Consider the following 27,964-nt stretch of genomic DNA (forward strand, 5'->3'; position numbering starts at 1 on the left):
GGGCTCAAGCCTGTGCCGGAGGATGGAGCCAGGACAGTGCGTGGTCCCCAGGGACCAGGGAAGGCTGGCCCAGCCGTTACTGGTCTGTGCAGTCAGAGGCTCTCTGCATCCCATTATGGTACTGGGGAAGAAACTGAGTTGCTTGTGGGCCTTAGGGCTCTGTCTGGTGGCTAGTAAACCGTCTCCTAAAGTCCCTACCAACACAGACCAGATTTTCATTGACCACTGCATTGAAGCTCACAATGAAATGCGTGGCAAAGTCTCACCACCTGCAGCCAACATGAAACACATGGTGAGAAAGAACTGGGGCTGGGAACTTCTCTAGTTCATCCAAAGTCTCTGGGGCTCACTTTATAAGAAATCAGTCTCGTCTTTCAACATGCAGTTGAAAATCATACCTTAACTGTGCTGTCTCCTCCAGGGTAGTGCTAGCAGATGAGAAAGGAAAACTTGCATCTGTTCCTTGCCTAGATTTAGCTCCCTTTGGCAGAGTGGAAGCGGTGCAGAAGGACGGTGGTTGGACTGTTCGGTTCTTCCTAACAGAATCTTATGTGTATTTTCCACAGTTTCCACAGGTTTTTGCCCCCAAGTTTTGGTTAGCACAATCAAGACACTACATGTAAAAGAAATAGCACACGAGTGGAGATTCTCTTCTTCTCCTACCTATTTCTGTATCTTAGGAATTCAAGGTTGAAACAACACTACATATGCAGTATTCATTTGGGAAAAAAACGTTCTACAAGGATGTAAATAATAAAGTCAGTGCTTGAAAAAATAGTAAGTATATTAACTCCCCCAAAAATTGAACTGGTTGTATCTTTTGTAGGCCTCCATCATTAGACAATAAGGCAAAAGAGCGTACTATAGTGAGGAATGAACAGTAATCCAAAAAACATTGGATTATTAAAATAAGACCTACAAATTTTTAACAAATATTTGACTACAAATTTTATTCCTGGAAAATTCCTTTGTTTTATATCTTTTTCTTACATGTAGAAATATCATTATGAAATGATGAATATAAATGTTGGTACTATCAGTTTTGCTTCTGTTCTATGCAGATGTAGCAACATTGTAACTCTTACATCTATTCCCATTTTCTTCCTTTATATTCAACAGAAAATAAAATGGAAATATTTTTTAAAATCACAACTATTAGTAAGTTCAAAACCATCCTATTCTACTACTCGGGAAAAGGATTTTTTTGGGGGGAAGAGGTTTCAAATAGGTTTGGAAAACAGTGAATTAAACAAAAATACACATCTCTTTAATGCAGAATTGCTAAAGTATTTTAATATGCAATGTGTAATCTCCAGTAGGTTGAGGTGGTCAGTGACATGAATTTGCCATACAGTGTTTATTCCACACTTACTTGGGTATCTATTTTTAAGAACTATCTTATAAAAATGCTACTTAAGTTTGTGTGTATATATTTTCATATATATAGATATAGATATAGATATACACACATTTTATATAAACACACACACACATATGCTATATTTTCCAAAGGAAACAAGGATAAGTGTAAAGTTAATTTAGATTTACATAGCTACCTGCAGGAGAGAGAAAAATAAGTAGTAGGGTAGAGGAGACCTGAATGAAAATGAGCCTTCTTTGAATCTACCTTGTTTTACAGATTGACTTTGTAAACATGAAAAGTCTGTTATTTTTATCCTTTACATTCTTCTGCTACTCTTCATTTCTTTTTGCAGATCCATATTTTCATTTGGTATTTTCCTTCTGAATACATTTATTAATACTTATTATAATGTAGGTCTGTCGATAATTAATCTACCCACTTTTTATGTCTATAAAAGTCTTTATTTCTCAAGTTTTCTATCACACAATTTTACTATATGCATATTTTTCCTAGTTTTATTTAGAAATAATTGACATACATCACTGTATAACTTTAAGGCATAGAGCATTATTGTTTGATTTACATACATCATGAAACTGATTATAGTAGGTTCAGCTAACATTATAGATACAATAAAAAGAAAACAAAGGAAAATTCTCCATGTGATAAGAATTCTTAGGATTTACTCTCTTAACTCTTAAATTTGCTTTCTTTCCTATGCTATAAATAGTCATCCTGTTGTAAATTACATCCCTCATTCTTATAACTGGAAAGCTTTACATTTTGACCACCTTTTGATCTGCTTAATTTTTGCTGGGTATTCTAAGTTGAACTTTAAAGATACTGTCCCACTATCTTCTATCTTCTTACACATTTTGAGGATAAATCTGCTTGATCATTTTCTTTGTTCCTGTGTACATTGTACGTATTTTTCCTCTGACTGCTTTTAAGAATTTCTCTTTATCCTTGGTTTTGAGCAATTTGATTATCATATGCCTTGGTAAAGTATAGTTCTCATTCCTGGAATTCACTGAGCTGCTTGGATCTGCAGATTTCGATCAAAATAGGAAAATTTTAACTATCGTATATTCAAATATTAGGGATTCCAATTGCATGTATATTGTATCATTTGAAGTTATCCTATAGCTCACTGATGCTCTTCTCATTAAATATTTTTTCTCAGTCTTGCTTTGTCTACTAATTTAACATCAGTGTCAATTTGGGTTCAGTTTCCATTGTTTGATTTTTCTCCTCATTTTGGGTCATCTTTTCTTGTATTTCTGCATGCAGATTAATTTTTTATCTGATGCCACTATAAATTTTACCTTGTTGGATGATGCCTGTTTTTGCATTTCTATAAATATTCTTGACTCTTTTCTGGCATACATTTATATTTCTTCACATTTTGATCCATTTGAGTCTTGGTTTTGAGATTGATTAGTCAGCACAGAGCACTGTTTTATGACAGGGATAATTATTTCCCACTATTAAGGCAAGTTCCTTCTGAGTACTCTACACAATTCCCAAGATTGTAAGGTTTTCCAACTTGGCTATTAGGAAGAGGCACTATTCCCAGTACTAGGTGAACATTGGGTAATATTCCCTCTTATCCTTTTGAATGATTCATTCCTCATGCATGTACTTATCAATATTCTGCTAAATACTCAAGAAAGATCCTCTGAACATCTTTGGAGTTCTCTCTCTGTGCAAGTCTCCTATCTAGGAGTATCTATGGCCTGAAAATTACTCAAGACAGTAAGCTACAGATTGGATTAAAGATGGCAGCATGAGAGGAGAGACAGAGGCTTCCTCCTAAAACTGGATACAATTAGAAAATTTAATTGGCACAACTAATCCTAAGAGAGCAACAGGAAAAAAAGATGGCGTCAGACTGCACACACCTGGAGAAAAGAGCAGACCTCACTGAATGGGGTGACATACCAGAGCTGTGGCTCCACGGGACCTGAGCCCCTCCCCTACCCCAGCTCACTGGCAGAAGGAAGAGAAACGGAGCAGGGAGGGAGTGGAAGGCTTGGGACTGCTGAATACCTAGGTCCTGAAATCTGCACTGGGAGCACAAACCTACATTTCATGGTGCTTTCATGAGACTCACATGACTACTGGGTTAGAAAGTTAATACAGGCAGAGTTCCTGGGGAGACAGGGATTCCGGCTGCTTGTGGAATATTGAGAGAACTGTGTGACCAATCCAAACAGAACAATATTTGCATTATAGGGATACCAGAAGAAGAAGAGAGAGAGAAAGGGATAGAAAGTATCTTTGAGGAGGTAGTTGCTGAAAACTTCCCCAATCTGGGGAAGGATATAGTCTCTCAGGCCATGGAGATCCACAGATCTCCCAACACAAGGGACCCAAGGAAGACAACACCAAGACGCATAGTAATTAAAATCGGAAAGATCAAGGATAAGGACAGACTGTTAAAAGCAGCCAGAGAGAGAAATAAGATCACATACAAAGGAAAGCCCATCAGGCTAACATCAGACTTCTCAGCAGAAACCTTACAGGCCAGAAGGGAGTGGCATGATGTATTTAATGCCATGAAGCAGAAGGGCCTGGAATCAAGATTACTTTATCCAGCAAGATTAGCATTTAAATTTGAAGGAGGAATTAAACAATTTCCAGATAAGCAAAAGCTGAGAGAATTTACCTCCCACAAACCATCTCTCCAGTCTATTTTGGAGGGACTGCTATAGATGGAAGTGTTCCTAAGGTTGAATAGCTGTCACCAGAGGTAATAAAACCACAGTGAAGAAAGTAGAACAGCTAATTACGAAGCAAATGCAAAATTAAATTAACTATCCTCAAAGTCAAGCAAAGGATAGACAAAAAGTACAGAATTTGATACCTAATTATAAAGAATGAAGGAGGAAGAAAAAGGAGGAGAAATAGAAAAGAACCTTTAGATAGTGTTTGTAACAGCACACTAAGTGAGTTAAGTTAGACTCTTAGATAGTAAGGAAAGTAACCCAGAATCTTTGGTAACCATGAATCTAAAGCCTGAAATGGCAATAAGTACATACCTATCGATAATCACCCTAAATGTAAATGGACTGAATGCACCAATCAGAAGACATAGAGTCACTGAATGGATAAAAAAACAAGACCCATCTATGTGCTGCTAACAAGAGACTCACCTCAAACCCAAAGACATGCACAGACTAAAAGTCAAGGGATGGAAAAAGATATTTCATGCAAACAATAGGGAGAAAAAGCAGGTGTTGCAGTACTAGTATCGGACAAAATAGACTTCAAAACAAAGAAAGTAGCAAGAGATACAGAAGGACATTACATAATGATAAAGGGCTCAGTCCAACAAGAGGATATAACCATTAAAAATATATATGCACCCAACACAGGAGCACCAGCATATGTGAAAGAAATACTAATATAACTAAAGGAGGAAATAGAATGCAATGCATTCATTTTAGGAGACTTCAACACACCATTCACTCCAAAGGACAGATCCACCAGACAGAAAATAAGTAAGGACACAGAGGCACTGAACAACACACTAGAAAAGATGGACCTAATAGACATCTATAGAACTCTAGACCCAAAAGCAACAGGATACACATTCTTCTCAAGTCCACATGGAATATTCTCCAGAATAGAACACACATACTAGGCCACAAAAAGAGCCTCAGTAAATTCCAAAAGATTGAAATCCTACCAACCAACTTTTCAGACCACAAAGGTATAAAACTAGAAATAAATTGTACAAAGAAAGCAAAAAGGCTCACAAACGCATGGAGGCTTAACAACACTCTTCTAAATAGTCAATGGATCAATGACCGAATTAAAATGGAGATCCAGCAATGTATGGAAATAAATGACAACAACAACAACACAAAGCACCAACTTCTGTGGGACGCAGTGAAAGCAGTCTTAAGAGGAAACTATATAGCAATCCAGGCATATTTAAAGAAGGCAGAACAAACCTAAATGAATAGTCTAACATCACAATTATCAAAATTGGAAAAAGAAGAACAAATGAGGCCTAAGGTCAGCAGAAGGAGGGACATAATAAAGGTCAGAGAAGAAATAAATAAAATTGAGAAGAATAAAACAATAGAAAAAATCAATGAAATCAAGAGCTGGTTCTTTGAGAAAATAAACAAAATAGATAAGACTCTAGCCAGACTTATAAAGAGAAAAAGAGAATCAACACACATCAACAGAATCAGAAATGAGAAAGGAAACGTCACAACGGACCCAACAGAAATACAAATAATTATTAGAGACTACTATGAAAACCTATATGCTAAGAAGGTGGAAAACCTTGAAGAATTTGACAACTTCCTAGAAAAATACAACCTTCCAAGACTGACCAAAGAAGAAACACAAAATCTAAACAAACTAATTACCAGCAAAGAAATTGAAACGGTAATCAAAAAACTACCCAAGAACAAAACCCCCGGGCCAGATGGATTTACCTTGGAATTTTATCAGACGTACAGAGAAGATATAATTCCCATTCTACTTAAAGTTTTCCAAAAAATAGAAGAGGAGGGAATACTCCCAAACTCATTCTATGAAGCCAACATCACCCTAATACCAAAACCAGGCAAAGACATGTACCAAATGATTTCACTCATACGTGGAGTATAAGAACAAAGAAAAAATTGAAGGAACAAAACAGCAGCAGAATCACAGAACCCAAGAATGGACTAATGGTTACCAAAGGGAAAGGGACTGGGCAGAAGGGGTGGGAAGTGAGGGATAAGGGCAGGGAAAAAGAAAGGGGGCATTACGATTAGCATGTATAGTGTCGGGGGGGCATAGGGAGGGATGTGCAACACAGAGAAGACAAGTAGTGAGTCTACAGCATCTTACTACGCTGAAGGACAGTGACTGTAATGGGGTTTGTTGGGGGGGACTTGTTGAAGGGGGGAGTCTAGTAACCATAATGTTCTTCATGTAATTGTAGATTAATGATAATAAAATGAATATTAAAAAAAAAGTAAGCTAAGGCAATCACAGGTCTCGCCTTATTGCTTTCCTTCCTCTCGGGGATCACTAGTCTTTGTTGCCTTATGTTATGTGTCTTATCAACTGCTTTTTTACATACTTTGTTTCTGTTGCTTTAAGCAGAGAGGTGAATCTGATCCTGTTACTCCATCGTAGCCAGAAGCAGAAGTGCTAACTGTTGGCTGTCTTCAATAGGAGTTTCTCCTGTCTTTCACTACTGAATCATCCAAGAAAAATCAGCACCTCATTTTTCATATGAATGTGTCCATCTGTCAAAAAAGGATAGATTATGTTTGTTAACAAACCCTGAAAACTCATGGGTTTTTTTCATCTTTTTTTATTGTCATATAACATTATATTAAAGTATACATGATTTGATGTGTGTATATATTGCAAAATAATTACCACAGTAATTTTAGTTAACATCACTCATGTAGTTACAACTTATTTTCTTATGATGGAACTTTTAAGATCTCTTAGGAACTTTAAAATATACAATACAGTATGGTTAACTATTTACTATGCTGTACTTTATATCCCCAGAACTTATTTGTTATAACTGGAAGTTTGTACCTATCAACTTCACCAATTTTGCTTATCCCCTACCCTAGCCTCCAACCACCACCAAACTGTTCTCTGTTTCTATGAGTTTGGTTTTTAAGATTTCAAACATAAATGAGGTCATATAGTATTGCCTTTCACTGACTGACTCATTTCACTTTAAGCAGTATAGTTATAGCATCTCATTCACACAAAGTCCAATACAAGTTGGACCACTCTCCACATCCCCTCTGCTCTATGTAGTCCCTTGGGCTGTTTATATCTTGTTTCCATCATGCCAACACATGTTCTTCACACCACTGAGAAATATAGAGTGTTGCATAGGAGTTTTTATGATCCAATCTGGAGGTAATATTGTCATTCCCACCATATCCCTCTGGCCAGAATTAGTCCGATGACCCTAATATGCTTGCATTAAATGTCTCTACCATAGACTGATTTTAAGGTCATCAAATATTCTTTTATTCCTTTCCTTTCCATATATAGAACAAGTTCACGGACTCCCCCAAAGGATAAAACCCAATATCTCATTCAATTACTGAATCGGAGTCTAACTAACACCTCTTGAGTGGTATGCAATAATCTCTCCAACAAAGTTGGTTCTGGATGCTCTTGGCCCAGTGACAGTGTCTGTCCTCCACATAAACAATATTCAATGGTAGCACAAAGACAAGACAATTTTAAAAAGCACCTCCCATCAGGAAGTGAAACATTGGGAGCCACAAAGTAATCGCTGGTACAGGGAAATTCTGAAATCTTTAGGACAGATATTATGAAGACCTGCTATTTCAGAGAGTTGGAGAAGTTCTTTGATAAAAAGTGGTTGGAATTTCCATTTCCATTGTTTTCTAGAGTCTTTATTTTCTCCCTCTAAAATGTTCTTCCTTAGTCATCATACTCCTTGTCTTAATTTGAACTGGGCATTAGGAAATATACCATCTCCTCAGGCTGCTTTCTGCTCACAAAAGTTTAAGGCCCAATGGTTATTTAAAGTATTCAGCATTCATGAGCTTCTTAAAACAGTTTTATATCTTTGGAAATTTCTCTCTCTTCAAAACTCTAAAAGTCTTTCAGCTATATACCTCCAACCAGTTTTGAGCACCAATACCCACACGTGAAGGACAGACTGGAGATATTTTCAAGTCTTTGTTTTCCTACCCTGATACTTTTCTTTTTCATCGTAATGCCAGTTATCTTGAAACATCACTTTCAAGGAAATAGGACACCCTTCAGCTGTTCCATTTGCTGAGGCACTTTTTAATTAAGGGTATATACTTTTAAATACTTGGAGTAGTAGGGGGATGGAGGCATGGGGAAGGCAGTATAGCACAGAGAAGACAAGTAGTGACTCTGTAGCATCTTACTATGCTGATGGACCGTGACCGTGACTGTAATGGATATGTGGTGGGGACTTGAAAATTGGGGGAACCTAGTAACCACAATGTTGTTCATGTGATTGTATATTAATGATAACAAAATTAAAAAAATACTTGGAGTCACATACCTCCTCTCATCTTTGCCCTGAGGCTTTTAATCACATAAAGGTTTGGTGACACTTGTCTCTTAAAGCCTTTTCACAATCTCATATCTTATTACATGCTATATAGAATCAGGTTTTTTCCATGTCTCAAAAGTCCCACATTTCTTGATTCTATCTTTCACCTCTCCTTTGAAACTGGCCAGGATTTTACTCTTACAACATTTTATTGAACCTAAACCACCCAACAAACACTATCTGTTTCCCAAACTCTTCATAAAGCTTCAAAATTCAGGAGACTCTTGGTCTGACTCCTGAGTCATACACCCCATTTTTTTCAGGTATTTTGGCCCTTAATCACATGGATTTCCATCTTACCTGACTTGACATAGATTTACTCACTACTTGTTCCCTGTTACACTCTCCTACATGATTCTGGTAAGCTTGCCACTAACATTTGTAGGCCAGAGAAAGAACAAAAATGGAAGCCCATTTACAGTCTCATTATTTTCTCAGTAATTAAATATTTAATAAAGAATGTGTGATTTCAGGGATTTCATCTAACCTATTTGGATTTGGATTTGATGAGAATAATTTCACTCATTTTCATTGATGTTACCGGTAACTAAATTTTCATTTCTTCTAAAATAATCAAAATTGTCTATTAAAAGTAAAAGATGAAGTTATAAGGGATAAATTTTAAATATTTGAATATATATTTTGTTGTTTTGGAATATTTAATTGTCTTCTTATATATTTTTATAAATATAAAATTATTCACCATTCTAGTGTTCATGTCCCTCTAGTGGCCAATGTAATAAAGTGACGTCATGCTTCACTTAGGTAACATACATACCCACCTTTATTCCTATTTAACAGTAATGAAAATTGTTCCCATTGCACAATGTCTCCCTTACTCTGAAAATGGGACCATGAAGAGAAAAATTAGGGAATAGATCTTCAGTAGTACTGAATAATCTACTGCTTTCATGCTGAAAGATTTGACATGTTGATCTTTTCTCTTATCTAAGAGCTTCCATAGTTCAAATCTTCCTTGAATTCTGAAACAGTATCAATCTCCAATGTCATCAGCAATGATATTCACAAACCTACTTGCCACTAAGATATAGACACCTTTATTTTGGAAAACACTTAGCAAAAGATGCAGATCTTTGGTCTTGTGGGTCATGCTGACTCAGTGCTCATGATAGAATGAGAAGAATCTTTCCTTTTATTATAAATTGTGTATGCGTGTTTATGTGTGTTTGTAATAATGTGATGTCCTATAGAGTCTGGGGAGCAGGGATTCTTCCTAACTAGGTAACAGGGTAGTATGATTTTAGATTTTTATTATGGCTGCACCCTACTTCCAGCAATAAATTTTGTAAAAGGCTGGGCTAGGCTAGGCTGTGGTATGAAATAAACCCTAATCAGAAATCTACAGCACAAAGATTATAAGAAACTCTTCAAGTGCTTGGAAATTAACCAAATTTGTAAATAATCCATGGGTCAAAGAGGAGGTCTCAAAGAAAAAATTTGAAATATATACTGAAAATACAACATATCAAACTCTATGGAATGAAGCTAAGGCAATGCTGAGGGGGAAATATACAGCACTAAATAGTACATTAGAAAAGAAAAATCTCTAAAAATGGATAATCTAAATATTACCTAAAGAAACAAGAGGGAAAAAGAGCAAAAAAACATGCAGAGGAAAATACTGAAGAGGAGAAATAAATGAAATTACAAACGAAAAAATGATAGCAAAAATCAATGGGATAAAAAAAGCTGTCTCTTTGAAAAGATCAATAATACAGATAATGGCATAAATTATCAATATCAGGAACATTATTACAGACCCTGGAGACATATACTCTAAAAGATTCTACTCGTATTTGACATTCATATGCAAAAAGAAAAACAAAAACAAAACCTAAAAAATTTGACCTAAACTTTACACCTTGTAAAAAATTAGCACAAAATGATTGACATGTTCAAATTCAAAACAAAAAGCTATAAAACTTTTAGAAGAAAAAATGGAGAAAACCCTCAGGACCTGCAGCTAGATGAGGCCTCCTAATATGGTGGATTACTTTGATCACACATGACACCAAAACCACAATCTATAAGAAAAGTCAGTAAGTTGAACCTTGTCAAAATTGAAAATTTCTACTCTTTAAAATATGTTAAAAAATGAAAAGACAAGCTACAGACTAGAAGAGAAAATATATAAACCACTTATCTCAGAGTGAGCTAATGTCTAAAATATATAAAGAACTCTCAAAACTCAACAATAAAACAATTAGAAAAATTAACAAAAGACTTAATGAACATTTTACCACAGATATACAAAGATGGCAAATAAGCCCATGAAAATATGTTCAACAAATTTTAGGCATTAGGGAAATGCTAATTAAAGCCACAATATGATTTCACTACATATCAATTATAAGAGCTAAAATAACAAACCGTAACAATACCCAATACTGATGATATGGAAAAACTACATCTGTCATACTTTGCTGGTGGGAATGTAAAATGGTACACAGACTCTGGAAAACAGTTTGATGCTTTTGTTCTAATAAACCAAATGCACACTTACTATTATGACCCAGCAATCACACTCTTGGGCACTTTTTCCTTTTCCTCTTTTCTACAAAAAGAAAACTTACTGGTACACAAAATCTTGTTCACTCATGTTCATTGCAGCTATATTTGTAATAGCCCAAACATGTAAGCAACCTAATTTCTATCAATGGGTGAAAACTGTGGTACATCCATGCCATGGAATACTACCAAACATTATAGAATTATAAGTTTGTCAATACATTAAACTGTGTGGATGGATCTCAAGGGAATTATGCTGAGTGAAAAAAAGCCAATCTCAAAATTGTTAAGTACTGTGAGATTCTTTTTATATAACGTTCTTGAAATGACAAAATTATAGAGATGAGAACACATCAGTGATTGCCATGGGTTAGGGATAGGGTTGAGGTGTGAATATGACTTTGAAAAGTTAGCTTCAGGGATCATTATGATGATAGAACAATTACATATCTTGATTGTGGTGGTGGTGACTTCAATTTACAAATGGTAAAACTGCATTAAACTAAACACACACAAATGAATGCATGTGAATCTATTGAAGTCTTAAGGTCTGTTGCTTGTACCAATTACTAATTCTCATTTTGATATTGTATTATTGTTAACATAAAATATTACCAATGGAGATGAAGTGAAGTTTACATATGACCTCTGTGTACTATTTTTGCAGCCTCTTGTAACTCTACAATTAGTTTAAAATAAAAAATCTTGCCAATAAAGTTTCAATAAAACATTTCCATTTTTCTTAAAAATCATTTTTGCCTATTCCATTCCACTATACTATTTGTCTACTCTTATACCAGTACCACAGTGTCTTAATGCAGCTTTATGATACTGGTAGAGTAAGTCATCTTTTACTTTTTAAAGATTGTCTTAGTAATTGTTCACTCTTTGAATTTCTATATAAATGTTCTCATCTTCTACCAAAAAGAAGGTACTTGGATTTTCATTAGAAATGAATTAAATATCAATATTCTTTACAACATTTAATCTTCCAGCTCATAATCATTTTACATCTGTGCATTTATTTAAGTCTTTTAGAACTTCTCTTAGTAATGTTTTCTCATTTTCAGTGCAGAGATATCTTGATATCATTAATTGGATTTATTTATACATACTGGATTTTTTTGAAGCTATTTGTTTTTGGAGCATATATGGAAATACAATTCTCTATATTTTCTTGGTATTTGCAAACTCTCATAATTTCACTTATTTTTAATGCTTTAAAATGATGAATTTACTTTTTATTTATTTTATTTTAGTATCATTAATCTACAATTACATGAGGAACATTATGTTTACCAAGCTCTCCCTATTACCAAGTTCCCCCCACATACCCCATTGCAGTCACTGTCTGTTAGCGTAGAAAGATGTAGAATCACTACTTGTCTTCTCTATGTTGTACAGCCCTCTCCGTGCCCCCCACTCACATTATGCATGCTAATCATAATGCCACCTTTCTTTCTCACCCCCTTTAAACCTCCCGTCCCACCCATACTCCCCGGTCCCTTTTCCTTTGCTAACTGTTAGTCCATTCTTGGGTTCTGTGAGTCTGCTACTGTTTTGCTCCTTCAGTTTTTTCTTTGTTCTTATACTCCACAGATGAGTGAAATCATTTGATACTTGGCTTTCTCAGCCTGGCTTATTTTACTGAGCATAATACCCTCTAGCTCCATCCACATTGTTGCAAATGGTAGGATTTGCCCTCTTCTTATGGCTGAATAATATTCCAATGTGTATATGTACCACATCTTTATCCATTCATCTACGGATGGACACTTAGGTTGCTTCCATTTCTTGGCTATTGTAAATAGTACTGCGATAAACATAGGGGTGCATATGTCTTTTTCAAACTGGAGTGCTGCATTCTTAGGGTATATTCCTAGGAGTGGAATTCCTGGATCAAATGGTATTTCTATTTTGAGCTTTTTGAGGAACCTCCATACTGCTTTCCACAATGGTTGAACTAATTTGCATTCCCACCAGCAGTGTAGGAGGGTTCTCTTTTCTCCACAACCTCGCCAACATTTGTTGTTGTTTGTCTTTTGGATGGTGTCCATCCTTACTGGTGTGAGGTGATATCTCATTGTGGTTTTGATTTTCATTTCTCTGATGACTAGTGATGTGGAGCCTATTTTCATGTGTCTATTGGCCATCTGAATTTCTTCTTTGGAGAAGTGTCTGTTCAGCTCCTTCGCCCATTTTTAAATTGGATTATTCACTGTTTGTTGAGCTCCATGAGCTCTTTATATATTTTGGATGTCAACCCTTTATCGGATCTGTCATTTATGAATATATTCTCCCATACTGTAAGATGCCTTTTTGTTCTGTTGGTGGTGTCCTTTGCTGTACAGAAGGTTTTCAGCTTGATATAGTCCCAGTTGTTCATTTTTGCTTTTGTTTCCCTTGCCCAGGGAGATATGTTCATGAAGAAGTTGCTCATGTCTATGTCCAAGAGATTTTTGCCTATATTTTTTTCTAAGTGTTTTATGGTTTCATGGCTTAAATTCAGGTATTTGATCCATTTCTAATTTGCTTTTGTGTATGGGTTTAGACAATGATAGTTTCATTTTCTTACCTGCAGCTGTCCAGTTTTGCCAACAACAGCTGTTGAAGAAGCTGTCATTTCCCCACTGCATGTCCATGGCTCCTTTATTATATGTTAATTGACTCTAAATGTTTGGGTTAATATCATGACTCTCTATTCTGTTCCACAGCTCTGTGCATCTGTTCTTGTGCCAGTACCAAATTGTCTTGATTACTGTGGCTTTGTAGTATAGCTTGAAGTTGGGTAGCAAGATCCCCCCTGCTTTATTCTTCCTTCTCAGGATTGCTTTGGCTATTGGGGACTTTTGTGGTTCCATATGAACTTTAAAACTATCTTTTCCAGTTCATTGAAGAATGCTGTTGGTATTTTGATAAGCATTGCAATGAATCTGTAGATTGTTTGAGGCAGGATGGCCATTTTTACGATATTAATTCTTCCTAGCCAAGAGCATGGGATGAGTTTCCATTTGTTAGTGTCCTCTTTAATTTCTCTTAAGAGTGTCTTGTAGTTTTCAGGGTGTAAGTCTTTCACTTCCTTGGTTAGGTTTTTTCCTAGGTATTTTATTCTTTTTGGTGCTATTGTGAATGGAATTGTTTTCCTGATTTCCCTTTCTGTTAGTTCATCGTTAGTGTAGAGGAAAGCAACAGATTTCTGTGCATTAATTTTGTATCCTGCAACTTTGCTCAATTCAGGTATTAGTTCTAGTACTTTTGGTGTGGAGTCTTTAGGGTTTTTTATGTACAATATCATGTCATCTGCAAAAGTGACAGTTCGACTTCTTTATCAATCTGGATGCCTTTTATTTCTTTATTTGGTATGATTGCTGTGGCTAGGACCTCCAGTACTGTGTTAAATAACAGTGGGGAAAGTGGGCATCCCTGTCTTATTACTGATCTTAGAGAAAAAGCTTTCAGCTTCTCCCTATTAAGTATGATGTTGGCTGTGGGTTTGTCATATATGGCCTTTATTATGTTGAGGTACTTGCCCTCTATACCCATTTTGTTGAGAGATTTTATCATGAATGGATGTTGAATTTTGTCAAATGCTTTTTCAGCATCTATGGAAATGATCATGTGGTTTCTGTCCTTCTTTTTGTTGATGTACTGGATGATGTTGATGGATTTTCAGAAGTTGTACCATCCTTGCCTCCCTGAGATGAATCCCACTTGTTCATGGTGTATGATACTCTTGATGTATTTTTGAATTCGGTTTGCTAATATTTTGTTAAGTATTTTTGCATCGATGTTCATCAAGGGTATTGGTCTGTAATTTTCTTTTTTGGTGGGGTCTTTGCCTGCTTTTGGTATGAACATGCTGCTGGGTTCATATAATGAGTTTGGAAGTATTTCCTCATCTTCTATTTTTTGGAAAACTTTAAGGAGAATGGGTATTATGTCTTCTCTATATGTCTGATAAAATTCAGCGTTGAATCCATCTGTCCCAGCGGTTTTGTTCTTGGGTACTTTTTTGATTACTGATTCAATTTTGTTGTGGGTATTTGGTCTGTTTAGAATTTCTGTTTCCTCTTTGCTCAGTCTTGGAAGTTTGTATTTTTCTAGGAAGTTGTCCATTACTTCTATGTTTTTCAGCTTGTTAGCATATAGATTCTCGTAGTATTTTCTAATGATTCTTTGTATTTCTTTGGGGTCCGTCATGATTTTTCCTTTCTCATTTCTGATTCTGTTGATGTGTTTAGATTCCCTTTTTGTCTTAATGAGTCTGCCTAGGGGCTTATCTCTTTTGTTTATTTTCTCAAAGAACCAGCTCTTGGTTTCATTGATTTTTTTCTATTGTTTTATTTTTATCAATTTTATTTATTTATTCTCTGATATTTATTATATCACTCCTTCTGCTGACTTTGGTATGCATTTGTTCTTCTTTTACCAGTTTTGATAATTGTGACTTTAGACTATTCATTTGGGATTGTTCTCCTTGTTTACATAGGCCTGGATTGCTATATACTTTCCTCTTAGACCTGCCTTCACTACGTTCCACAGAAGTTGGGGCTTGTGCTGTTGTTCTCATTTGTCTCCATATATTGCTTGATCTCTGTTTTAATTTGGTCATTGATCCATTGAGTATTTAGGAGCATGTTGTTAAGCCTCCATGTGTTTGTGAGCCTTTTTGTTTTCTTTGTTAAATTTATTTCTAGTTTTATACCTTTGTGGTCTTAGAAGTTGGTTGGTAGAATTTGAATCTTTTGAATTTACTGAGGCTCTTTTTGTGGCCTAGTATGTAGTCTATTCTGGGAAATGTTCCGTGTGCACTTGAGAAGAATGTGTATCCTGTTGCTTTTGGGTGTAGAATTCTGTAGATATCAGTTAAGTCAATCTGTTCTAGTGTGTTGTTTAGTGCCTCTGTGTACTTACTTATTTTCTGTCTGGTGGATATGTCCTTTGGAGTGAGTGGTGTGTTGAAGTCTCCTAAAATGAACGCATTACATTCTATTTCCTCCTTCAATTTTGTTAGTATTTGTTTCACATTTGCTGGTGCTCCTGTATTGGGTGCATATATATTTGTAATGGTCATATTCTCTTGTTGGACTGAGCCCTTTATCATTACGTAATGTCCTTCTTTATCTCTTGTTACTTTCTTTGTTTTGAAGTCTTTTTTGTCTGATACTATTACTGCAACACATGCTCTTTTCTCCCTGTTGTTTGCATGAAATGTCTTTTTCCATCCCTTGACTTTTAGGCTGTGAATGTCTTTGGGTTTGAGGTGAGTCTCTTGTAGGCAGCATATAGATGGGTCTTGCTTTTTTATCCATTCTATTACTCTGTGTCTTTTGATTGGTGCATTCAGTCCATTTGCATTTAGGGTGATTATTGAAAGATATGTACTTATTGCCATTGCAGGCTTTAGATTCGTGGTTACCAAAGGTTCAAGGGTGGCTTCTTTACTATCTGACTGTCTCACTTAACTCACTTATTAAGCTATTATAAACACAGTCTGATGATTCTTTATTTCTCTCCCTTCTTATTCCTCTTCCTCCATTTTTTATATGTTAGGTGTTTTATTCTGTACTCTTTTGTGTTTCCTTTGACTGCTTATGTGAGTAGCTGATTTCATTTTTTGCCTTTATTTCATATTTGGTTTATCTGCTTTCTTTGGTGTGATTTTATTTTCTCTGGTGACATCTATTTAGCCTTAGGAGTGCTTCCATCTAGAGCAGTCCCTTTAAAATACCCTTTAGAGGTGGTTTGTGGAAGGCAAATTCCCTCAACTTTTGCTTGTCTCAGAATTGTCTAATCCCTCCTGCATATTTAAATGATAATTGTGCTGGACACAGTATTCTTGTTTCAAGTCACTTCTGTTTCATTGCATTAAATATATCATGCCATTCTCTTCTGGCCTGTAAGGTTTCTGTTGAGAAGTCTGATGATAGCCTGATGGGTTTTCCTTTTTAGGTGACCTTTTTTCTCTCTCTGGCTGCCTTTAATACTCTGTCCTTGTGTTTGATCTCTGCCATTTTAATTATTGTATGTCTTGGTGTTGTCCTACTTTGGTTCCTTGTGTTGGGAGTTTCTGTGGGCCTGAGAGACTATTTCCTCCCCCAGTTTGGGGTAGTTTTCAGCAATTATTTCTTCAAAGACACTTTCTATCCCTGTTTCTCTCTCTTCTTCTTCTGGTACTCCTATCATGCAAATATTGTTCCATTTGGATTGGTCACACAGTTCCCTTAATATTCTTTCATTCCAGGAGATACTTTTCTCTCTCTCTGCCACAGCTCCTCTGTATTCCTGTTCTCTGATTTCTATTGCATTAACGGCCTCTTGCACCTCATCCAGTCTGCTCTTAAGTCCTTCCAGAGATTGTTTTATTTCTGTTTTCTCCCTCCTAACTTTCTCCCTTAGCTCTTGTATTTTTCTCTGCAGGTCCATCAGCATGGTTATGACCTTTATTTTGAATTCTTTTTCAGGAAGATTGGTTAAATCTATCTCCCCAGGCCCTGTCTCAGGGATTGTCTGGGTAATTCTGGACTGGACCAAATTCTTCTGCCTTTTCATGGTGATAAAGGTAGCTGTAGGCAGGTAGCACATGTGTCAGCTGGGAGAACAAAGTCCTTTCCTGTTTGCTCGTCCCCTTGCCATTCTCCGCTGCCTGTGTCAGTTACTTGCACTCCTGGAACAGCCTCTGAGTTAATCCCCTAAGCTGCCATGGGCGGGGTCACCATCAGGTTAGCCTGGAGCCCTGTGGAGAGTGGCCAGCACCCCAGGTGTGCTCTCCTGTGAGAGCAGTGCCCCTTTGCACCTTGCTCTGGTTTACTCTGCCTGCGCCAGGCAGCTGCGCACTGGTGGCAGCCTTTGGGTCTGGCCCAGGTGGCTGCACACTGGGAGGAGATTCTGGGTGACTACTGGGGGCATGGCCACTCCCTGGCCAAATGGCTGCTCTGCCGCTGTCACAGGCACATGCGGCCACTCCCAGGCTGCTCTGATGCTGCTGCAGGTGCACGCGTGGCCACTCTCCAGCTACTGGGCCACTGTGTCTGGGTTCACACTGGCCCAGGGAATGACTGACAGGCTGCTTATCACCGTGAGGTACTTCAGGGCTGCATTGCCACCCAGGGGGCTGGTCACCTGAATTTGCTCAGGATTCCCAGCCTGATGGGCTGAGCGTGTGGGGATGCTTCAGTCCAGCTGTGAGGCCCTTGTCCCTTTAGGACTTTCAAAAATCCCTCGCTTTTCTTTTGTCCCAGGGGAGCCGGTTGCGGGGACCTGCTCACAGATTTTGCTTTCCTGTTTCTCTAATATCCAGCTCACCACGCAATGTGTGGTTGCACTCTGGGTGCAGATTACTAGAGCTGGTTGATTAGCAGTCCTGGGCTTCCACTCCCTCCCTGCTCCAACTCCTTTCCTCCCACCAGGGAGCTGGGATTGGGGGAGTGCTCGGGTCCTGCCGGGCCGCAGCTTGTATCTTACCCCCTTCATGCTATGCTGAGTTCTAGCAGATGTCGATGTAGCCTGGCTGTTGTATGGTATCCACTGGTCTCTCTTTTAGGAATAGTTGTATTTGTTGTATTTTCAAAAATATATATGGTTTTGGGAGGAGATTTCCACTGCCCTACTCGTGCCGCCATCTTGGCTCCTCCCCTCTAATATCAATTTTGCTTATTTTTAATAATTTTGTGTATTTGAATTTTTATGTATTCCTGTGAATAATGATAGATTCCAATAATTATGCATTTTATATATTTTATCTGATATATATATATGTAGCTCACACATTTTTTTATTCTACCTAACTTCTAGCACAACTTTAAGTAGAAATAATGAGGGATCTTGTTTCATTTCCAATCTTGGAAGAAAGGCTTTCAATATTTCATCATTGTATATTGATGCTTGCGTAAGGCTTTTTTGGTAAATACTCCTGTTCAAATTAAGGAAATTCTATTCCTAGCATGCTAAGAGAGGTTTTCCCTTTTCAGTGATAAATATATAGTCATCCTACATTTATAATATATTTGTGTGATCTTCTGAATTACTAGAATGTAATTTAAATCACATTCAAATATATTTGTTGAGTTTCTGTAATGTATCAGGCCAACTGCTAGTGTACTGGAAATACAAAGATGAACTGTCATAAAGTGGGTACTAAATAAGTGTTTCTGAAGCAGAACTAAAAAAATATTACTGTGAACATAATAAATACCAAATAAAACTATATTTTATTAAAATAATCAATTAAAATTTTTTTCTCTCAGACTTGGGATGAAGGTTTAGTGAAGATTGCTAAAGTATGGTCAAACAAGTACAAATTTCAACAAAACACCTGTTTGGCCAAATCATATGAATGCCACCCAACTTTTCAATATATTGGAGAAAATATGTGGCTAGGTGAAATAAACATATTTACACCAAAAACTGCTATCTTTGCTTGGTATAATGAAACAGACTTTTATGATACTAATAGTCTATCATGTTCCAGAGTTTGTGGTCATTATACCAAGGTAAATATTTGACATTTTATTTATTAGTCCTTATTTATGTGCATTTCAATCAGAAGACAACTCTTCTTTGTTAGTATTTTCTTTTGAGTTTCTTTTGAGTATCTGGAAAGCTCACCTTCATTTGTAAGATATTTTTACTGGTAATAGAAATCTATGTATTGATTTTCTTTTACTTTTTCTGGAACAGTAAAAATTCTTATTCCACTGTCATCTCAGTTTCACTGTTTACAACAAGAAATCTACTGTGTCATTTCATTTAGCCATTTCTCTAACTTTAAATTTTTTCCTTTATTATAGGTCTCAAGCAATTTCATAATGTACTGTAGCTCTCTTTCTGTTTTTTTTTCTGCTGAGCTTTTGTAATTGTAGGTCTATAATTTAAGTCAAATTTAGAAAAATGTTGGCCATTGTTTCTTGAAAATTTCTGTCATTCTGTCTTGCTCCTCTCTTCTCAGAGTCCAATTTCCTATGTAGAAGGTCACTTGAAGTTTTCCCATTGTTGACAGATGATCTCTTTCCTTTTTTTCTTCTATTTTTCTCTGTGATTAACTTCAGTCTTACTGCTATATTTCCAAATTCATTATACTTTCTTCTGTAATGTTTTAACTATTGTTAATGATAGTTTATTTTCCATCTTAGATGTTAAAGTTTACATCTCTAAAAGTTTAATTTTTGTCTTTTTCATTGCATCAGTAACTATATCTAGCATGTTTACTCTTTCATTTAGGTTTTTAACCATAGGATACAATTATAATAATTTTTAAAATGTTTTCCCTGCTAATTCTAGCTTTTATGTTAGTTCTGGGTTAGTTTCAATGAACTGATTTTTCCTCCACATTATGGGTCAAAATTTCCTGCTTCTTATACTAGGTACATTTTATTATATTTCCAACTTTGTTAATTTTGCCTCGGGTGTGGATTTATTTATATATTTATAAATAGTTTTGAACTGTCTTCTGGGATAGTTATTTGAAATTCATTGATGCTCTTTGTTCCTTCTATATGTTAGATGGAACGAAAGAAACGTTTAGTCTACAGCTAATTATCTGTCACCAGTGACACAAGATTTTTCTACATACTCTACCCAATGCCCCAGAAATTGTGGTATTTTCCAATTTGGCTAGTGGGAACAGACCCTGTTCCTGGCCCTGTGTAAGCCTCAGTATTCTTCTAGTGTTTATAGGTTGTTCTTTCGCAGGCCTAGAGTGATTTCTTCACTTGCTCTGATTAGAGCTCTGCTGAATTATGATGATCCCCTTGGAGATCTCCACAGTTGTGCCACTGTAAGATTTTCACCTTTCCGGTACTACGTTCTCTAAACTCTTGCCTCCTTGGTCTCCCCAGACTCTCAGCTTTGTCTCTCAACTATGTAAATCCATCCAGGTGTTCTTTATTTCTCCACATTCAGCTCCCTCTCCCAGTTATGGCCCAGAAACTCTCAAAGTATTAAGCTGGAACAATTGTACAGCTTGCATCTTTCCCCACTAACTCTCAGTGAGCATTATCCTTGATATATGATGCCCAGTATCTTGAAGCACATTATATCCTATATTTTATCCAATCTTTTGGTTGTGTCAGGTGAGAGTTTTTGGTGAGAAGTGAAAGTCACTTTTTAAGCTAATCCTAGAAATGGCAATGAACTCCTAGGAAGGCCCATTTAAACAGTAAAAAGAACTACCTTTCTTCTCCAAACTTACTCATCTGTATTAGCTGAATTAACACAGAGTGTTTTAAAGCAAGTCATATTATCAGAGGGCACTTAGCAAAGAAATTAGCAGTGTCTATGCTCCCCTTCTATTCATTTTCTGTCCAAAAACAGCATTCTTTGAGTCTGGAGGGAAACACAGGATAGATGTTGTTTGTGAAGAATGTGGTTTGACTACTGCTGGGGAAAACTGAAAGAATGAAATCAAATGTGAGCTGTTCTAAATAATAATGAGAATGTAACATCAATATGGCATCAAGGCTGAGTCACAGCCTTTATATCATCCTCTTTTGTCTCCTGTTGTGTTGCAGGGAAGAGGGAACCTGTTTTCAAATATCCCTTCTCCCTTAGCATTACTATATCAGAAGCAGGAGCTCTCTCCTCCCTGGCTAATTTACACAAATGCTTCAATAATTAGGAATAGGTGCATTCTTCCTGTTAGCTCAGCAATTGTATCTTGCTTGATGTTCTGAACAAATGAGCTGGAAAGTTCTTGCATTTACCACCTGAAGTTATTCGTATTGAAGTTACAACCAATGTCTATATTAATGGTACATCTAGTCTCTTTAATGAAAGCAACACATTTTAAACCCATAAGTAGTCAATATTTTATGATTCTCAAAGCCAAAAAAGTATCACAGTTTAGATATATTCATGGTGCAGTTAGTTATTCATGAACAAGTTTTTAAACATGCTCTGGAAAAAATACTTATACTTGTAGTTGTATAATTTATTAACCTTCTAAAACATTAAAAAGGGAGATTTTAAAGATCTGGTTTAAGCTTATTAAGTGGGAAACTAGTGCAGAACTGATCTGCCACTCTCTAAAGCCACACACATGCTTAGAAGCAAAACTTACCTCTTACTTCTTAGTTCATTGTGCTTTGCACTGTATTTTGCTTCCTCTCAGACAAAGGGCCATTAACATATATTTCACAAAACTATTGATTGTGGCTACACCCAGGCCTTAGGAAATAGTGACCAACACATAAGTTTATAAAATATGTTAATGCATTTTTAATTGAATTGTAAAATAAATGAGTTCAGAAAATTCATTTATGTTCTGAAAATCTATATCAATTTTCCTTGAATAATTTTGTTTTCCAAATTGAATAACTCAGTATTTTTCCATTTGTTCATTAGGAAAATGGAGAAAAATTCCATTCTTTTACTGTCAAAAGGAATAGAAATGTTCTTCACTTCTTTCTTTCTCTCCTCATGGCTAGTTTTCCATATGAATCTTTCTCCTTTTTAATAACTTTGCTTTCTTTGCAATTAGACAAAAATATTCACCATCCATATGGCAGGCTTGTTTTTTGAAATAAATTCAGTATGTTTTTAATTTCTATCCTTATCTGTCTCCTGTGCCTTGATAAAGGTAAAAATATAGTTAAGACCACAAAACTTAAAATACGATAATAAACTAAGTAGAATTTTTCTGCAAAAAAATTAAAGCTCATTATTGTTTTCATTTATAGTCTCATTTTAATATTATTTGTATAAGCTTATGAAGAAAATGAAAATATATTTCATATATCATCTAGGAGAAATTATGATTTTGGCTATATATTATATTCTCCTTTTATATGATGATTAGTGAGAAAAAACTAGTTAGGTAGTTCTTATGAAAGCAGCTTTAACAAAATAATTGGTTAAACTAAATAATAGAAATTAAAGAAATAGCCAACAAATACTTATGTATATTCATTTTTTGTAGAATGACAGATTATACCTGTTCCCATAATGCATTGCTTACATATAATTATTTTACGTATTTTATTTTAAAATCCCTTTCCTTATAGGTAGTTTGGGCCAATTCATATAAAGTTGGTTGTGCAATTGCAATTTGTCCTAACCTTGGGGGAGCTGATACTGGAATATTTGTATGCAACTATGGACCTGTGTAAGTTATTTTGCTATTAAAAATATTTTTAAATGAAGTGCATGTTAAGAATTGTTTCCAAAATAGGGTGTTATACTAAAGAGACAAGTTATAGTTTTGATAAGTAAAGTTTCCTCTACAATACTAATCAAAAGAAACAGAGGAAAATAGAAAGTGGTGAGAGAATATTACTTTGTGTAAAAAATTATACCTGTCATGAAATATTTAAAGTTAAGTGTGAAAATGGCATAGATTATTAAGTTTAAAAAAGATAATTTAAAAGACTTTGTCACAGTAATTTTCTAAATATTACTGGAATACAAATCAGATGCTTCTCTAATATAACTGAAATGAGTAAATGAGAATGATGGTAAAAAACACATTTTCTAAGAAAAGAATACCATGATTTTTAATTGTCTTGCTGATTATTGCATTCCAAGTGGAAATATAACTCTAAAATGCGAGTATCCAAAATTGAAATTCTGGAATCCCAATAGATTTGAACAAGGAAGAAATTAAAACAGTAATCCAACTCATTTACAAACAAAAATTAAAAAATAAAATGTATGAAAGATGAAAACACAGGCAAAAAATAAATATACAAGATTGGCAAAAAGGAACTGAGATATGCCATTCCAAAATTGTTATGGAGAGGTATAAATATGTATATCACTTTCTGTATTTTCTTCCATTCTCCAACAGTTAGAAGAAAAACAAGAATGACAAATTCATAGCCTAAAGTTTGAGGCAGAGTAGAATTTTTAGAAATACTAAAGAAACTGCAGAATTACTGAATACTTACTCATTAGCATGCAAAATAGAATACACAGAGAGAAAATAACCCACAAAATGTAAAAAAGAGAAACTGTGGGGCAACTTTAGGAGGAACTGATATCCTAAAAGAGACAAGGACAGAAAAATATTTGAAGAAATAGGTCCCCAAACTTTCCATGCTTATGGAAAATTATGAACTCCAAAAGCATAACAAGCCCCAATCACAAGAAACATGAAGAAAACTACACCAACTCACCCTATAATAAAAAATTTCAAAATCAGTGGTAAAGAAAAAATCTTAAGCAGCCAGAGAGCAGAGATACATTATATACAGAGTAACAAAGATAAGGATGACAGCAGATTTCTCATTAGAAACAATGCAAGAGAGAAGACAGCAATATCTTTAAATACTGAAAGAAAAATTGAATTCTATATCCTGTGAAAATCTTTCAAAAATAAAAGTGAAAAAAAAGATGTTTGCAGGCCACTGGAAATGGTAAGTGCTTGGATAAATATATAGGATGTTCCCTTTTTAATTAATTCTCTTTCAGAAATTATTGTTTAATCAAAAATAATAGTGTATTGTGAGGGTTATAACTATGTAAAATTAAAATATGTGATAACTATAATATAAAGGCTGAGGGGGAAAAATGAAAGTGTATTACCTTAAAGTTCTTCTACTCTATGTTAAGTGTAATAATTTAACTTGACTGCAATAAGTAAAAGATGCAAATCATTAACACTAAAGCAACTACTAAAATAACAAAACAAAGAGTAACACCAAATAAGGCAACAAAGCAGGTGAAGTTAAATTTTTAAACATATTTTGATCCAAAGGGAAGCAGAAAAATGGGAAAAAGGGAATAAAGGACAGATGAGACAAAGAAAATAATAAGAAGAAGATAGCCTCAAACTAATGTCAATAATGATATCAAATGTAAATGGTAAAAACACCCAAATAAAAAGGCAGAGAGTATAAGATTGGAAAAGAAACTGAGAAACAACTATATGCTGCCTATGAGAAGCATACTTTAAATATAAAGACACAAATGATTAAAAGTAGAAGAATAGAAAACAGTTTACGATGCAAATTTAGTCAAAAGAAAGCTTCAGAGTCTATACTAATATCAGATAATTGAATTTTAGGACAAAGAATATTACCAGGGATAAAGAAGTCTATTTCAAAATGATAATGTGGTTAATTAATCAAGAGACAGCATTCTAAATTCATACTTTAACATTCTAAAATTCAAAGTAATTCACCATAGTAATCAAACTAAAAATAATGATCATATGATCATCTCAATAGATTGAGAAAATCCAAACATTAATTCCTGATAAAAGCTCTCAGCAAAATAAAAATAGAAGGGATATTATTAAACCCAATAAAGGGCATCTATGAAAAATCTGTATGTCACATTACACCAACAGTAAAAAATTTTCTGTAAAGTACCAGACAGTGTTTCAGACTTTGCCAAATACATTCTGTTTCATTTGATCTTCATTCTAAAGAAAATGTAAAAAAAATAATTCTGAGCTCACAGAATTTACAAAACAGACCACAGGTCATATTTGGCCTATGGACCATACTTTGCTGACCGCTGGTCTACAGGTCCATATAGAAAATCCAAAGGAATCTATGAAAACTCTTCTAAAACTAATAACTAAGTTTAGCAATTTTTCAGGATACAGGATCAATATATGAAACTCAATTACATGTCCATATACTAGGATGAACAATTGTAAGTTGAATTAAATTAACTACCATTTATAACAGCATCAAAAAATGTAAATTATGTAGGGATAAATCTGGCAAAAGACATGGAAGATCTAGATAGCAAAAACTACACAGTATCCATGAGAGAAATTAACAAAATCACAAATAATCAGAGAGATGAGTTAAATAAGTCTATGAAAAAGAACAGATTTGAAGGACTAACACTATTGTTTTTGAGAATTATTAAAGTTAGGATGATCACACTCTGATTGTGATGTAAATTTAGACAAATAAATCAGTGGAACAAAATGCAGTCTCAGAAATAAATCCACATCTGGTTGACTACATATGTTCAACTGATTTTACATAAATGCACAAAGACAATGCAATGGAAAAAAGATTTTTCAACAAGTAGTGCTGGAGCAGTCACGCATATATAAACAACAGAAGTAAATGGACTTACACAACGTACTACCTACAAATATTAATTCAAAATGGATCACAGACCTAAATATAAAACCTGAAACTGTAAAACTTTTAGAAGAAAACACAGATGAAACCTTTGGGGTAAAATAGCCGAAGACTTTTTTTTAGCCACCACAGCAAAAGCATTACCCATAAAAGAGAAAAAGATAAGAAAATATATTACTGCTATTCAAAGACACTGATGAAAGAATAAAAATTCAAGCCACAGGCTGAAAGAAAGTTACTTATAAAGGATTTATATGACAAATATAGGAAGAACTCTCACAATTCAATATTAGGAAAACTTAAAACTCAGAAAGAAATGGACAAAAAAATTAATAGAGAAGATATGCTGATGGAAAATAAACATATGAAAAAAATTTCCAATATCATTAATCATTAAGAAAATACAAATGATAACCACTACACAACAATTAGAATGGCTGAAGACTGGCTATTCTAAGTCCTGATCAGGATGTTAATGAACTAGAATTCTCACACATTGCTAGTAAGATCATAGTATTATAACCACTTTGTAAAACCCGTATGACAGTTTCTTAAAAAGTTAAATATGCACCTACCGTATGATCTATTCATTCCACTTCTAGATATTTATCCAAAGAAATGTATATCCAAATAAGACATAATATGTATGTTCAAAATATGCATAGTAACTGTGATTGTAATAGTGAAAACCTGGAATAACCCAAATGTCCATCATTGGATGATGGATAAATACATGGTGGTATATTCTTTAAGGGAATACTCATGTTATTAATGTTTTTCTTTTTTGTACTCTAGGTAAGAAACACTTTTAAAAGTCTTCCACAAATGGAGGGTATTGAAAAGCAGGCATAATAGCCAATTCTTTCTGGTACATTATCAAATACAACTAGATAAGGACTATGGTATTGCACTTTTGAATTAAACCATACAGCATATGTTCCCATTTGAAATTTAAATTTTTATTATTCCACTTACAAAATCAAAAGATAATCATAGTATTTACAACAAAAACTTTGTGGCTATCACATGCATAATTACACTGGGTTCACATCTAATTTGTGGTCTATAGAATATTCGAATATATAACTGCCACATGGATTAGGGACATCCAGTAAGGAACAGATTTAATAGTTTTTCTCTACAAAAGAAATGAGCATAAAATTGGGACAAAAGTCATATTTTTTCAACATTCATAACTTAGTGAATGATCAAAACAACTTGCATACATGCTTGAACAAAATTAGGAAAATTAATAGCTATTTAGCTAGTCAATGTTTCTCTTTTGTACAGAGGAAATTTTCCAAATATGCCTCCTTACACTAAAGGAAAATCCTGCTCTTTGTGTGGAAAAGAAGACACTTGTGTAAAGAAGCTCTGTGGTAAGCAAAAAGGAAAAACAAATAATCATAAAATTCTATTTGAAGAGCAAAGTGTCCATAAATGTATTATATTTCAAACTTTGGCTCCTCAAGTTTATAGGGACAAGTTTATGGACGTTTTTATTGCTGCTATATGATGATATAAATCATACTTAAACTCGGTTGATCCCCTCACTTCTTCACTGATTATTTTTCCTCTCAGACTAAAGGACAGAAACAAATAAGGTATAACTGATCCAGTTTGTGGCTATACTCAAAATAACTATCGTATGAAATGTTTATTATTTGTATTTGCTTCCATTTACCTCTTTCTATTGTTATTGTTAAAATAGTGACTCACTCAGAAGTAATACATTAATTGATGTCCAAATTAATTTTGATTTAAATCTAATATGCTTCCTTCCATAATCAGCCTTTGGGTTCACAGAAAAAGACACTTTTTAAGGATAAGTATATAAATTATTGATTGTGGACAGAGAAGGTGTCTAATCAGGTGAAGAGAGATGATTTGAAAATTGGAAAAAAAAAGATGTGCCACAAAAGATGA

General features: G+C 34.9%; 1 protein-coding gene across 1 annotated transcript; it reads left to right on the forward strand.

Annotated features, from left to right (window-relative positions):
* Positions 1 to 115: 115 nt before the first annotated feature.
* Positions 116 to 27,964, forward strand: GLIPR1L1 (GLIPR1 like 1). Its single transcript, XM_057487952.1, has 5 exons — positions 116 to 292; positions 19,244 to 19,489; positions 22,997 to 23,097; positions 27,329 to 27,417; positions 27,894 to 27,964. Exons 1-5 carry the CDS (start codon positions 116 to 118, stop codon positions 27,962 to 27,964), a joined length of 684 nt encoding a protein of 227 aa, XP_057343935.1.

This window comes from Manis pentadactyla, chromosome 10 (genome assembly GCF_030020395.1).
Source record: "Manis pentadactyla isolate mManPen7 chromosome 10, mManPen7.hap1, whole genome shotgun sequence".
Lineage (NCBI taxonomy): Eukaryota > Metazoa > Chordata > Mammalia > Pholidota > Manidae > Manis > Manis pentadactyla.